Raw genomic sequence first — 14,765 nt, 5'->3', positions numbered from 1 at the left:
TTTCCAATGGCTGATAGCACTATGGATGTATACCTATATACCAGCCACCCGCAATGGCTTGCTGACGGGTACATTTCGAACACACTCTGAAGAGTCAAGCTCTTCTGCAGGCTCGACCATCTGGTACCTCATGACCTCTTGGCCAACATCAGGTACGGTATTGCGAGTATCTAAACTTTGATTTGCTCAGTTTTCCCATCCATAATTGCTAGAGAAACATAAGTACCGGTAGCAGGAATTCCTCTTTCCACTGTCCATTCTCTTGGAAGATTAGCTGTAGATTCAAATTCAAGTTGTTTGGGTCGAGGCTGTATAGCTGCTCCATCATGTAAAATCAAATGAAGAAATCCGCATGCATCCACAAACCACGTCACAATCCTTGTACGTTATAGCAGGGAGGTCTCACCTCCCTGGTTATAGTAATGGGACAATTTCTGGCTGGTGTAATCCAGTCACACGAAGTCAGCACCCTTCTGCAGGAATCTCTGTTACGATCAATTTTCAATTTATATGTCATTGCCACAATCCATGCAGAGACTCTATCATCTCGGTTCATAGAGATACTAGTACTATAAAGCATTTCCCACCAATAGGGCCTATCTCAAAGTCCGATCGGTAGACTTACCATCACGCAGGTATATAGCCAGTGCACAACACACACAGTCCCACTCATAGCTATTTGCGTAAATATGTCTCATGGAGCTTAACGTATCACATGGCAGGAGTTAATTGACACAATTTCCGATGCAAAAACGTTTAGGCTCCACTCCTGATACCATGTAACATTGCTTGGTCCTTTTAGAGACTACCATTAACATCTCGCGGGTTCACAATCACTCACCATTCAGTTGGTACAGCTGTACAGTACTGGGTAATCATGTTGATTCATCATCTTCTAGCTGACACTGGATACTAATATAAGGCTCATACTGAACATTGCAGCTACACTTGATCCACCATAATTGCAGGCTCTTCAGTTTTCACAACATTCTGTTACTGTGTGACATTAAAATATGTGATAAAATGAGAAACTTGCTTACCTGCTGATAAGAATGATGGAGGAGAGTATATACCCTACTGGAGTTGTGCATGGAGTGGTGTAGGAATGATGTTGGCCAACGGTTATTTCAAAGATGGTTTAACCAGGGAGGTGGGCACCTCATTGGTCTGACCACAAGGTCATCATCACCCCATACAGTCTCTCCCCCAGTCTCTTGGCCTGGCCCATAAATTTTCTTAATGACACACAAACATATATTGTATATGAACTCCTGGTTTCAGAGACTATGTTTGCTGATGTCTTCCTGGTGATACACATGATCAGATTTTTGAAACTACAAGTTTTCTGATGGCTTCCTGATAACTGTTTTTATTTGCCAATGTCATCTTGATGGTTGATGCTTTGCCATCAGTAAGACATCAGCTACCTGATGTCTTCCCGATGGTTAGGTGAGAAGCTGTTTAAAAAACTGAGTTTGCTGATGTGCTCCTGATAGTTATCAATTGGCCATCGGCTAGCCGATGTCTTGTTGATAACTGGGTTAGAAACGATCAGAAAGACATCAGCTACCTGATGTCTTCCCGATGGTTAGGTGAGAAGCTGTTTCGAAAACCAAGTTTGCTGATGTGCTCCTGATAGTTATCAATTGGCCATCGGCTAGCCGATGTCTTGCTGATAACTGGGTTAGAAACTATCAGGAAGACATCGGGTAGCGGGTGATTGCTGATAGCTACCAAATCACTGCCCAAATGCTATCCGATAACCATCGGATGATCATCCGATGGCTATCGGATGATATTCTTTTTCGGTATGGGTAGCTCACTTACCCTTCGGTGAATTTCTCCCAGATTTTAGTTGTAGCTGAGACTTTGCGCTATCAGGAATGTGCCCTTTGTTTTTTCATACGATGTCTGTATCATGCTAAAAAACTTGGTTGAAATTAAAGCTTATCTTCGATGCATTGAGATATTTCTTTCTTTCTGCAACTTTCTTTGTAATAACTCAAGAAAAACAGCCTCTATCACCCCCATATTTTGCACATGTTTAGTTCATGTCATGTACATTATTTCATAAAATAACAACTACTTGATCGAACACCATCTTGGGTATGTAAATTAGGGTCAAAGGTCATAAATGTTTCATCCTGTATCTTGGTGAATACTTGTCTTATCTTTCCCATATTTTGCACACACAAAGACCATTTTACAAGAATCATTTCACACAATAACTACTTTTTGCTCAGATGCCATCTTTGGTGTGCAAAATGGGGTCAAAGGTCAAATATACTTCATTCTGTATCTTCGTTAGTGCATACGGAATTCGGTACCAAAGATGGCAGGTCTGACTCCCTTTTCTAAATGAGACTCACATGGCCAATGTCCCCTCAACACAGATGAAACCTGTATGGTCATGCCTATTGGGATCAGGACTCAAATCATTGATTTCCCAATAGATCGGATCACCTAATTTGTCAGTGTTGACAAATTCCGAGTCTAGTTGATACTGGTATTGAAACTCAGTAGCACCATATCCTCCCTTCTCTAGTCAAAGAGAACATCAATTGATCAATGACAGCAACAAGTATCGAGATTTGATTCAACAATGTCTGTGATCACAATATGAAGATAGTTTATACTCAAGTCTGTAAGGAAGAAGAATAAGAAAAAAAAAGATAATTAACCGAAGCAGTTGTAGTATCATATCCCACCACGATGTGGAGTTCGCTACAAAACATTTATATGATTCAGACATTATCAGCTCTCTGAAATAGGCTGTTAAACCATATTATTCAGAATTGAAAGCAAGAGAAGTACATTGACTCTTCAAACATGTTAACCCTTTGAGAACGGACTGATTTTGCTTTAACACATATTTCCCATAGACACCTGCACGAGTATACTCAGGACTTGTCCTCAACATGTTAAAAGTGATAAGTATTGTAGCCAATATGACTACAACATGGGACTTTTCTGACATATTACTGGGGTTTTTTATACATCTACACTGTGAATGACATTTATGATATTTATTGTTTTATAGCATGTTGATACACTGATAATGATAACTCATTAAATACTCCCTTCAAAACTGCTGTGCCAAGAGCTAATGAGAAGGGAGGAAAAATACATTGTACCAAGAAGACATATTGTGGTAGAGGACAAGTCCACTGTCAGTATTCCATCACACCTTGAGATTTTACATCTGATTTACAGATAATGCTTGTACTTGCTCCTATTCCACATGAGAGAACATTCATAAGCACTTGGGCAAGACTTGTCAATATTGGTTTTAGTTCAGCCCCCTGAGTTTTACATTCAAAGTAACAGCGCTCCCACTTGATGTCTATTCTGTGGTATCGGTTTAAAACTAGGTGTCACCTTCTTTTACAAACCACTGGGGCAGACGTCAAGATGAAGACTTTGGCGGCATAATAATTGTTGAAATCAGCAAAACTGATCGATAACGTGGTATGCCAATCCCCAACAAACCACTAAAGAGACAATATTTTCCAACAAATCATTGTCCCCGTCCCTCCCCAAGTCTGTGGGGACCTTGTGCTAACGTCAGACCGAGACCTTGCAGGTCGGTGAAGGCATGTGTCAAAACTAATTCTCGCCAAACGGCCCGTACGGATTAATCTGCCGAGAGCAGATTGCGAGCGGATCTGGCAGCGATGCTTCCTGGCTGGGGAAAAGACAATGTTTGAGCCCCAGGACGAGAAGACGATGACGACAATTAGAGGTTAGCCAGTCGTTCAGGTCTGTGCCCTCCTAACTAAACTGTCCTCATTTCCAAACCAAAGATCTGCATCAGTGGAATTAACTCTCGGCAAAGACCCTTGTCTGATCTATGTGGCCTGTGACCTGCACCCCACTTTAACTGAAAGCTTTCAACCCATTGAGAATGCTTTGATTTTGATACAACATGCATTTCCCATAGACACCTGCCCGAGCATAAATGGGACTCGATCATCCTCAATGGGTTAAAAACCAGGAAATTGAAAAAAAAAGAAGAAGTCATTTCCTTGATACGAAAATGGGTCTCATAGAGGTTGACTTGAGTTTGAGTTTATTGGGGGAAAAAAAATCAACATTCACTGAAAACGTGCAGGATATAAAAAAAAAATGCAAAGCCAAAGTTACTACAGTTTAAACTAGGCTGCTTTCAGCAAAGTCTTGATGATTTTGGCAGTTTAATTGTGATAAAGAGACATGCAAGTAGCTCCTTCTTCAGACATCTCCTACAGGTCCCTGAGAAAACAGCAACCTTATCATATCTAGCAAATGTTATACAGTGGGCAGGGAATGCACACAACATGCATACAGCAGGTTGTCATTTTGAGCACTACAAGCTTGTCTGTATTAGCAAACTCCTCTTAAATAAAGTTTTGCAAGTGTGTTGCCAGGTAAAGTTGCACTGAAAACAAACAAAGCATGGATACTAACTCCTATGTGTCCTATTCCTCAAGGAGAGGGGGAAAAAAATCTCCTTAAAAATAAGAATGAAAATTACATGTACAGCCATGAAATCATTGAGAAAAGATGTGAGAGGAGATATAAGTATATCTATGAAGAATGATATCCCATGACATTTCCAGGAACAGACCCTCAAAATTGATTTCACCCTCTGCGTGCTTTGAGAGCTGATTAACACAGAAAGTCCTATAGTGTTATACACGCTGCCTAATGTCCCTGACACAGAAAGGGTTAAAAAGGGATAGTACAGTATTGGTGGAGACAGGAATTGGGCTTTTTACTTTTTACGAGATACCAAGAAAACACTTATGATATAGTACAGAGCATACCATTTTAAGAGGAATTCAAAGTTTATTTGATGAAAATCGGGTTTGGAATGACTGAAACATCCAAAAACAAAGGGTAAACAAAGCGATCGTAAAAGTGTGGGTCCCACACTTTATTAGAATCGCTCTTTTTTGGATGTCTCAGCCATTTCAAAGCCAATTTTCATCAAATAAACGTTGAATTCCTCATAGATTTAGATGCTCTTTCATATTTCATGTAAGAGGTTTCTCATTATTTCACAAAAAAATGTTAGAAACCTGAAATTAGGTCTCAACCAAAACTGTATGATCCCTTTAAATAAAGTCAGGCCACCTGAAAGACCAAACTAGAGTAAGGCAAGACAAAGTAGGACATATAATTATAGCAGGCTCTCCTACGACTTTTATCTCCATCTGCCTGTGGAGTTCACTGCCTGGCATACAATTCATCGCTAAGAAAGGGGGACACAGATGCAGTTGATGGAGCTAGGTGATGTGCGGTTGCCATGACAACTTCTGTCACTGTCATCCTGAAAAAAAAAAAAAATAATAATGTGTAACCTGCCCCCATGCTACCCCGATAAAATATAAATCTGTATTGTCAAGAAAATCTTCTGATGCATTGTTTCTACCTTTAGAAAAAACCCAAACAAGTTCTAAAAATTTAAGATGTGTTGAAAAATCATATGTTTTGATATATTACCTGTTTATGTGTATTATATAACGTAACCATTTTATAAATATTCCCTTATCCGAATTAGGGATATTTTAACCCATTGAGGACAAGTCCCGAGTATACTCCGGCAGGTGTCTATGGGAAATGCGTGTTGTAGCAAAATCAAACCGTCCTCAACGGGTTGGAAGGGCAATCAGGGAGATACTCTAGTGTCTCATACTTCTAAGAAAGTGAAAAAAAGATTCCATATCAGGTAGACTCTATTCTTTTGTCAGAACATGAAGAGAGATTTCAGTTTTTAGTTTGCAGAATCAGGAATACTTGGAAGTTCTGTGTTACCGATCTACTGTCTGGATTTCAAAGTCAGAAAATAATTGTAAAAGGAATTATTTTAGTTTTTCTGAAGCACGTTGATATAGTGTTTCGAGTTTACCTGAAGTATCTGAATGTCAAATCTCCAGTAGGCCCTAAACTGTACTTAAACTTTGAAGCCCATTGGCATAAAACTGTCTTTTTGTGTATTATGGTATTTTTTCCCCATATTGTTTCAAAGTGTTTATTTGTTATTGATTTTTAGACAGAGTACGAAAAGTGCTAATAAATTTGATTTTGTAAATTATTCCCTATTTTTGAGGAAGAATTAACAGCCTCTTTTTCATATAAGCCTCAGTTTGGTCCTATACCATTATTACTTCTGTTATAGCATAAATATACAAAGTTTTTAAATCACTAAATTTATGACTGGCCTTTCAATTGGTAGCATGTTTAAAAGGATTAAGATAAATGTTTCTACATCAAATTGGCAATATTTTTTCTTCTTCTGATTTCGTACCCATTTTGGGTTCAAACAATGTATCAAGTTCCATGTAGGCCTCATACATCACAGGATGCAAAATGAATTTTACAGTTGTCAATTTTAGGAGGGAAAAATGATAATTTTTGCTATAAATCATTCTAGGAGTTGATGGGCTAAGTAAAGGGTGTGCAAGGAAGAATACAGTATGGGCCACCCCTCCCCCCCCCCCCCCAGAAAAAAAAACCCACAATCGGATTTCCCCATTGATAACTTTCAATATGATTACCCTGTCTGAATGCTGTTTAAAGGTCGAAAAATGTAACATTTTACCAATATTTTGCAGAAAACCCCATTGCATTTTGTTAAGTGGTCGCAGAAAAATGTGGATCATTGTAAAGTACATGTATATCATGGGTGTGTTTCTTCCAAGTTTAGCACTTGGATACTCTTGGAACTGCATATCAATTCAATTTAATTCAATTCAAATGATTTTATTTCCATATAAAGTAATACAAAATAATATACATAACGCTTACATGAGTACATAATATTTCAAGGAACCTTGAATCACATAAGTTTCAACAAAACGTGGATACAATATTATAATGATTTCAACTTTGGTTTTTTGATAAATAAACAAGTAAGCAATACAATCTTATTTTGTAACTCCTTATGGAAAAGAGGAATTCACAAGAAAAGCATAGCTTGCAAAATTTGTGAATTACTCTAGAAGGTGAGGGCATCTCAAGATCCGTCAAGGACTCCATGTATGAACATTTTGATATCATGACGTCAGGCGAAACAAAATTAATGTGTGAACACAATGGACAGAACTTGGAGGGAAGGGATTCCTGACATGCTCTACAAAGATCCTCATTTCTCTTTGACCACTGAAGCAAATCAGATAGGGTTTTCTGTACGAGGTGGGGAACAAGTTACAGTTTCATACCCTGAAATTGTATTTTGATTGATTTACTATTTTTAAAGTTATCATTACTGAGGGTCCCGGTGTAATCATATGGTACACGTACCTGATTGACCAGAAGCTCAGCGACCTCTACGTGGTTATTGAGTGCGGCTAAGTGCAGGGCGGTGTAACCATCATCCTTCTTCTCATCCACAATCCATGGACGCGGGAGGCGGGACAAAAGGATTCGCATGGCACTGTAGAAATGAGAGAAAGAAAAGATACGTGGATTAATAATGCACTGTTATGTTCTGCCATTTGAAATGCACTCCATACGAAAAATTCAAAATTCTATGAAGAGACCTCCAGTGGTTTTGACGACCACACTTCCGTTTTCTGGTACAATGTTAAAAGCCATGTGTTCCAACAAAGATTCAATACAGTCATAACATGTAAATGACTGAGTTCAGAAACAGATTCAGTGTTTGTATATACTTATTATACTTTGCTCCTGCCTCATACACATACAGCAAGGACGTCTTTGTAACTGACAATGATTGGTTTTGTCATTTTTGTTGTTTCCAGGAATTACCATTTCATGCTGGCAATGATATAGCAAAATAATGCATCTGATAGATAGAAGACATAAGTAGATGGGCAGATGCAAAATGCGTTGATAGATGGAAAGATGAATAGAAAATAGATGAAGAGATAAACAAGGAAAAGTAGAAATTACGCGGTGCGTAATATATGTCCCCGCCGGAAGTAGCATTTAGTAGCAAAATGTACAATATAGGTAAAAAGATGAAGGTCAAAGGTCAAAGAAGTCAAAGGTCAAAATTCTATGTAGAAGTTTTGAAGCCCTCACCTAGTGCCATCACATAAAGCAAAAGGAATCGAAATCGGGTTAGAAATGGCGAAGGAGTAGCATTTTGTAGCCAATGTACAATATAGGTAAAAAAAAATCAAGGTCAAAGGTCAAAGAAGTCAAAGGTCAAAATTCTGTGTAGAAGTTTTGAAGCCCTCACCTAGTGCCATCACATAAAGCAAACGGAATCGAAATCGGGTTAGAAATGGCGAAGGAGTAGCATTTGGTAGGAAAATGTACAATACAGGTCAAAAATCAAGGTCAAAGGTCAAAGAAGTCAAAGGTCAAAATTCTGTGTAGAAGTTTTGAAGCCCTCACCTAGTGCCATCACTTAAAGCAAACGGAATTGTAATCGGGTTACAAATGGCGAAGGAGTAGCATTTTGTAGGCAATGTACAATATAGGTCAAAAATCAAGGTCAAAGGTCAAAGAAGTCAAAGGTCAAAATTCTGTGTAGAAGTTTTGAAGCCCTCACCTAGTGCCATCATATAAAGCAAACGGAATCAAAATCGGGTTAGAAATGGCGAAGGAGTAGCATTTTGAAGCAAAATGTACAATATAGGTCAAAGGTCAAGGTCAAAGGTCACAACTGAAATTTTGTATAGAAGTTTCAAAGCTCCCATGTAGTGCTATCATATAAAGCAAACAGAATCAAAATCGGGTTAGAAATGGCGAAGGAGTAGCATTTTGAACATTTTGATCACACACGGACGCACACACGGACACACGGACACACGGACGGACGGACACACGGACGGACGGACACACGGACACACACACGTACGGAGCCCGTTTCATAGTCCCCTGCTCGAACTCGTTCGGCGGGGACAAAAAGATGCATTCATAGAGGTATAATGATAGAAAGATGAATGGGTACACAGATAGGAGAGTAATAAAGAGAAGGGCTTTATATTACATCATCATCCTTGTGAACATTCATTGAAAGTTGATACTGTTATGAAGTGTGATGCATTATGTCTGAAATTCTAAATAATACAATCAAAACAAAATGCATACAAGATATTTGTATTCTCTTTTCCTTATCTATCACATTTGATTTATGAATAATTCCACATTTTGACCCGTTGGGGATGGGCTGATTTTGCTACAACATGCATTTCCCATAGACACCTGCCCGAGTACGTATACTTGAGACTCGTCCTCAATAGGTTATCATAGCAATGACGTTACTGATAATGAAAACATGATTATAATTAGTGATGTCAGTTACATTAAGTGTACACATACATGTACATGTACATTGTATACAAATAAGCACAGACGTTTAAGTGTCCGGCTAGGTAAACATATCTGTCATTTCTTTTTTTTTTCTTTTTTTGTAGAACATGACTACAGAGACATGATTTAAATTTGCTTTAGATGCTAAAAACATTCCGATGAACCTTAGTCTCACAAACTTTTCCACACAAGATTTTTTTTTTTCTGAGAATGACATTATGGTAAGCTACACTGTAGCTCAGCATGTCTGAGATTGTGGTTATAGCTCACAATCAGTCCTTATTATGACTGTTTCATGGTATTAATTTTGCCGATCCCAAACCATGAGTTACTAAGAATGTGAAATTTACTGGCTATACATCACAATTACACATCATTTGTATTACATAACAAGGAAATAGTGAATCATGAATCAGGCAAATCGTAAATCTACGTTAAAATGAAAAAGACTGTTTGATGAGGAGACCAAGTATGGTGAAAGGTGGTATGACTTTGAAAATTTAGGAATCTCCCTACGCTTCAGCAAACGCCAACACAACACGCTTTTGCATGCAACCAAATTCGAGAAAAATGTTGAGCGATTACGACTTCTTCCAATTGGCAAACTTCATAGTCTGTTGCCTCTGTACCAAAATTCACTGATGGACAATTCTATTCTAGCACGGCTGCGCTAGTCACACTTTTCAAATATACCGCTGTGGGCAGCGAAGTACCACGATATCTCTTGATCGGCTCCCTCACAAGCACAAATCCCTGCAAGATATGTCGTGTGAGATATGCACACGCATCCAATCTGATATCTTCCCTGGGTGGATCTGACACCTCATTCTTATCCCTAACCAAAATGCCAAGAGCATTTTTAATGAGATATATTCTTTATTCTACACATGGAGAGAGGGGGATGGGGGGGGGGGCAAACTGGTCACCCTGCTTCATTAGCATTTCATTCTTTAGTCCTTATCGTCCCTGACACGAAGATTCAGAAAGGAATCTTATCACATCAATCTCCCTCCACAAACACTGTCTAAAAATAGATCTTGAGTGTCTCATTTTTTCCCCTCTTCCCACCGACTCATCTCCCTGTTCTATCTAGCTCCTCTCTCTCCGTCTCTCACACTGGATTGTCCATTCAGCGCACCGCATCTATAAATAACCACCGAGCGTGCTAAATTAAGAAACGGTGAAATCCACCTCTCTCTCTCTTTTCTCGTCTCCTCCACGGGGAAAGAAAATGACATGGCCTGGGAGTGGTGAGGCAGAGAGGGAGAGAAAAAAAATGGCACATCCTTTCTACCTTTACAATACACCAGCTTAATGATTTCTAGCATTTACGATCCTCGCATGCCTCGTGCCAAATGCAGGGCTCCTCTCTCCAGCATCTTCCGGCGCCGCATCTTCGTCATCGTTGTCGTCGTCGTTGGCAACCTGCTCATCTGGCAGATGGGGGAGATACGTGAGCATCATCATCGCATCGAGGGCTGGTGTTTGCTTGGGGAATTCACCCTATTTTGCCGCAGCGGCTTCACGGGGCGAGGTGAGTGTCTGCTGCACACAACTTGTTGGAAGGAATGGCGGGCATGTGTAGATGTGTATTCACTTGTAGGAGGGATATATAGCTCTCTCTCTCTCCCTCAATCTCTTTCTCTTTCTTTCTATCATTCTCTCAATCTATCTCTCTTCTCCCCGATGATTTGTATTATTTCTAATGCTTTCCATCAATCCCTCAATCAAAGTATTGTGTGATAAATACAATGTAAGCACCTTCAACTGTAAATTGATACCTCTTTAGTCACAGCTTTGCTGTGTACGATGCGCACGTTTACATCTTCTGTTGCGATCATACTATCCATAACTCTCGTCTTTCATCAAACCTTCCTTGCAGTTCATCTCGCGATATATTTCCATCATATCCACAATATATCATTTTCTTCCTCATCCCTAGGTTCTTCATCTATCTGTTCTATACATTCCACCCACGTGTGTCTGCACACAAATCATGTGCACCATCTCCATGTGGTAGCTCCCTTCACTTTACCTATGTCTACAGTGCATGTTGGTAACAATTATTGCTGCCAGTCACCACACAATCCTGAAAAAGTTTTAAAAGCTTTAATAGTATATAGTTATATAAGCTTTAAACAACTTTCAGGAATCAAAAGTGATACTTTACCTGCGTCCTAGCAAATGTGAGATTCCAAGAACTTTCGAACATGCAACCTTGCATGCATTGAAATGTATTAACTCCATTTCTTTCTCCTTCTCTTATGACTTTCTTTCTCTTCCTCTTCTTCCACTGTTTAGTTTAGTAGTACATTGTTCTGACACCACCCAGAGGACTTGGTTCTGTGCAAGTGGTGTCTAAATGGAAGAAAACTGTATCATTACTGCACAAGCTGAAATTTTTGCAGTGGTTTCATTTTCGTGATTTTTAATTTTTGCACTGGTTTTATTTTCGTGATTCTTAATTTTTGAAGTGGTTAAAATTATTTTCATAATTTTTTGCAGATTTTGCAAATTGCCTTTGAATAGATAAAATGACAACATCCGAGCATAAAAACACACAAAAATATCAATGTCCAAACCCACTGCATTTCTAAAAAAAAAATCAAGCCATGCCAGCACCAGATCATGTGCAACTAGTAACTACTGTAGGTTAAATATGCTGTATGTGCCCATGACATAGCGCTATGTATGTCCCATAACAACATACTTGTAGAGTGCATCAAATGCAAAACGTACTACTTATTCATGTACAGTGAATCACGGAGTAAAAACATTTAGGACTAATTTACTCATTCTTATCTATCTTTTTTTTTTTTTGAATGGTTAATCAACAATTACTAGACCCTTGCAACCGCACGATTGCAACATGCAAAAATGTCAGACAAGTGTTAATTTGCGAAAATATTTGTAAGTGAAAATTTGGCCTAGTACAGTACCTTATTATTATTGAATATTACGTGAACAGTAGGGCTTAGAAAGTAGACTTACATAAAGTTCTGATGTAATCAAATCGCTCTGTAAAAGAAGCCATGATTTAGCATCTCCGTCATCACAGTACACTGTACATGTAAAAAATTAATTTTTTGTGTGTTTGTGGGTACGTGTGTGCTTGTGCGCGTGTCAGTGTGTGTAAGTGTGTGTGTGTGTGTGTGTGTGTGTGTGTGTGTGTGTGTGTGTGTGTAGAAGAAAAGAAAGCAGACACAATTTTAAGACCTCTCTCTTTAGAAAGCATATCCACAAATCAGTCACATTCTTCTGTGACATACATGTACATGTGTAGCTGATTTTTTACACTTGTGTGACGTGAATAAAATTCCAGAGTTAAGAATAAAGACATTTGTATCAGGGTCCCCTTGGACAGCAGGCTTAGTGACATATTTGTTAGCATTATACATATCATTTATGCACAAAAATTACAGTTGAAATAATGTAAGTCGGAGTCCTTGTTATCAGTGGTGTCCTGTTCCCCCATCAATCGACCACTGACGCTGCAACTAATCAAAAGGTCCCCAGACCACAGATGAAGATTTCCCCAGTGACTCCGGCATTATGATTTGGCTTTACTTCTCCAGCCACTAATATCAGCCAAAACTTTGAATGACCCCACTATGACCTTTGCGGTGAAATGAGGGGAAAGTGCTTCCAGTGAACGTACAATGATCCATGTCACACTACGAATCTATTTCATATCACTCAGTCGGGGCAATTCATCTACATTAAGTTTGCTTTGCAATCTAGTCATACACAGTACTGAGTAGCACTTACTTCAAATACATTTCTGTGTTTTCTTATCATTTCCTCCGGTGAAATTCAAAATTGTACCCTACTACCTTTTCCATACATAGAATTCTGTCTTCACATTTTTTTCTGCTTTTAGCCAGCAAACACACACACACACACACACACACACACACACACACACACACACACAGAAAAGAACATCATTCTACCCCCAAACAATAACTAAAAAGTGCTGATAGTAGACTTGAATGGGGTTAAAACATTGATAAACACTATCAAATGCACCTTCACTGAGAGTGTTCCAAAACACAATCATTGCATTTCTAGTTTACAAGTGCACATGTCTTGCTCAATCAACATCATTCTGGGGGGTGTTTCATCAATCTAGTCAGTGCTGACAAGTTGTCAGCCACTGACAATTTCAGCAAAATCCTTGGTTTTGATTGGCTGAGATGCTCTGGTCACTGACTGTTACTATGGTTATTGTCAGAGACTGACAACTTGTCAGTGCTGACAACTTTCATGAAACGGTCCCCTGATCTTGTGAAGATGTTGAACTACTCTCCATTACGTAGTATACATATGGCAAATGTAGTCACATCATCATATTAATACTTGACATTCTTCTTTTTTTTTGTGAACAGAATCTGCCATTTGAGTCTACATGTATGTCACAAAAAAAAGAAAAATCAGTGTAGAATAGCTTTAAATAGTCAATATACAACAAAGATAATTCCTCAGTGATTCGTGGTAAATTTCAAATACATTTTGTTAAAGTCAGCAAACTACAGACAAACTTACCAAAAATTGTGTACTCCAAAGGCTACTGACAAGAATATATGTTGAGCAATGCATCAAAAACAACTTAATTTAACCTCAATGGGTATATTGTTGCAGCAATCTTATACTGATTAATCAAGTAATCATACCATAGTGATATAAATGTGTCTTTTGATGAAATAAAGCATTAGCTGACATGAATCTATACATCTAAAAATGGATTGAAAACAAGACGCACTAAACACAAGCAGATGTGAAATTTGGGGCAAGTTTTCCATTATTTGATCAATGTTTATCTTAATAACAATATTGTACAGTGTAGCTATACATTCCTATGGATAACAGATAACAATACTAAAAAATAAAACTATGCTCCAGCTACAACTGTTAAGGAATATTTGTATACAATTTCTACGATCATCCTCGAAACTGCATACATGTAGGATCACAGTGCCTATAGCCATATCAGCATGTGTGAGTGTCTGTGTGCGTGTGTGTGTGTGTGTGTGTGTGTGTGCGTAAGTCTCTGTGTGTGCATTTGGCACATACAGCTGTATGTCTGTGGAGAGTATGGGGGTGTTTGTGTGTGAATCTGTGGACATACCACTCCAATATTCTCTGATGACTGTCTAGCTACCGTAGTAACACATTGGAATTGATGACAGGATGAACAATGTCAGTATTTTTCTTTGTCTATTTCTCCCTAGTATCAGATAAAGAACATCTTGGTGGCTACACACATCCACACCCACAAACACCCACATCCACACATTATAAACCCACGGATAAGCATGTGCACTCATTTTCCATTGTGTGTATTTTTCCCAATATCATGTGACACGCGACTCGGCCGCCACTCCCATCTCTAATTAAACTGGGTCTGATTGGATCACCATTCCGAGGTCAGCTGAAAAATTCTTGAATGATTTCATGGCCTCCAAGACAGAAATGAATCCACCAGTTTGCCAACGTAG

The 14,765-nt window shown here is 38.7% G+C and overlaps 1 protein-coding gene across 1 annotated transcript in view; it reads right to left on the bottom strand.

Moving 5' to 3' along the window:
* LOC140233696 (E3 ubiquitin-protein ligase MIB1-like) overlaps window positions 1-14,765 on the bottom strand; it is a 346,055-nt gene that overhangs the window by 17,415 nt on the left and 313,875 nt on the right. The window contains exon 13 of the mRNA XM_072313796.1: window positions 7,285-7,417. Coding sequence (XP_072169897.1) covers window positions 7,285-7,417 — 133 coding nt within the window. The remainder of the gene's footprint in view (window positions 1-7,284; window positions 7,418-14,765) is intronic.

The sequence above is a fragment of the Diadema setosum genome, chromosome 10 (assembly GCF_964275005.1).
Source record: "Diadema setosum chromosome 10, eeDiaSeto1, whole genome shotgun sequence".
Classification (NCBI taxonomy): domain Eukaryota; kingdom Metazoa; phylum Echinodermata; class Echinoidea; order Diadematoida; family Diadematidae; genus Diadema; species Diadema setosum.
Note: the sequence above shows the minus strand (reverse complement) of the source record. Positions and strands in the feature narration are given on the sequence as shown.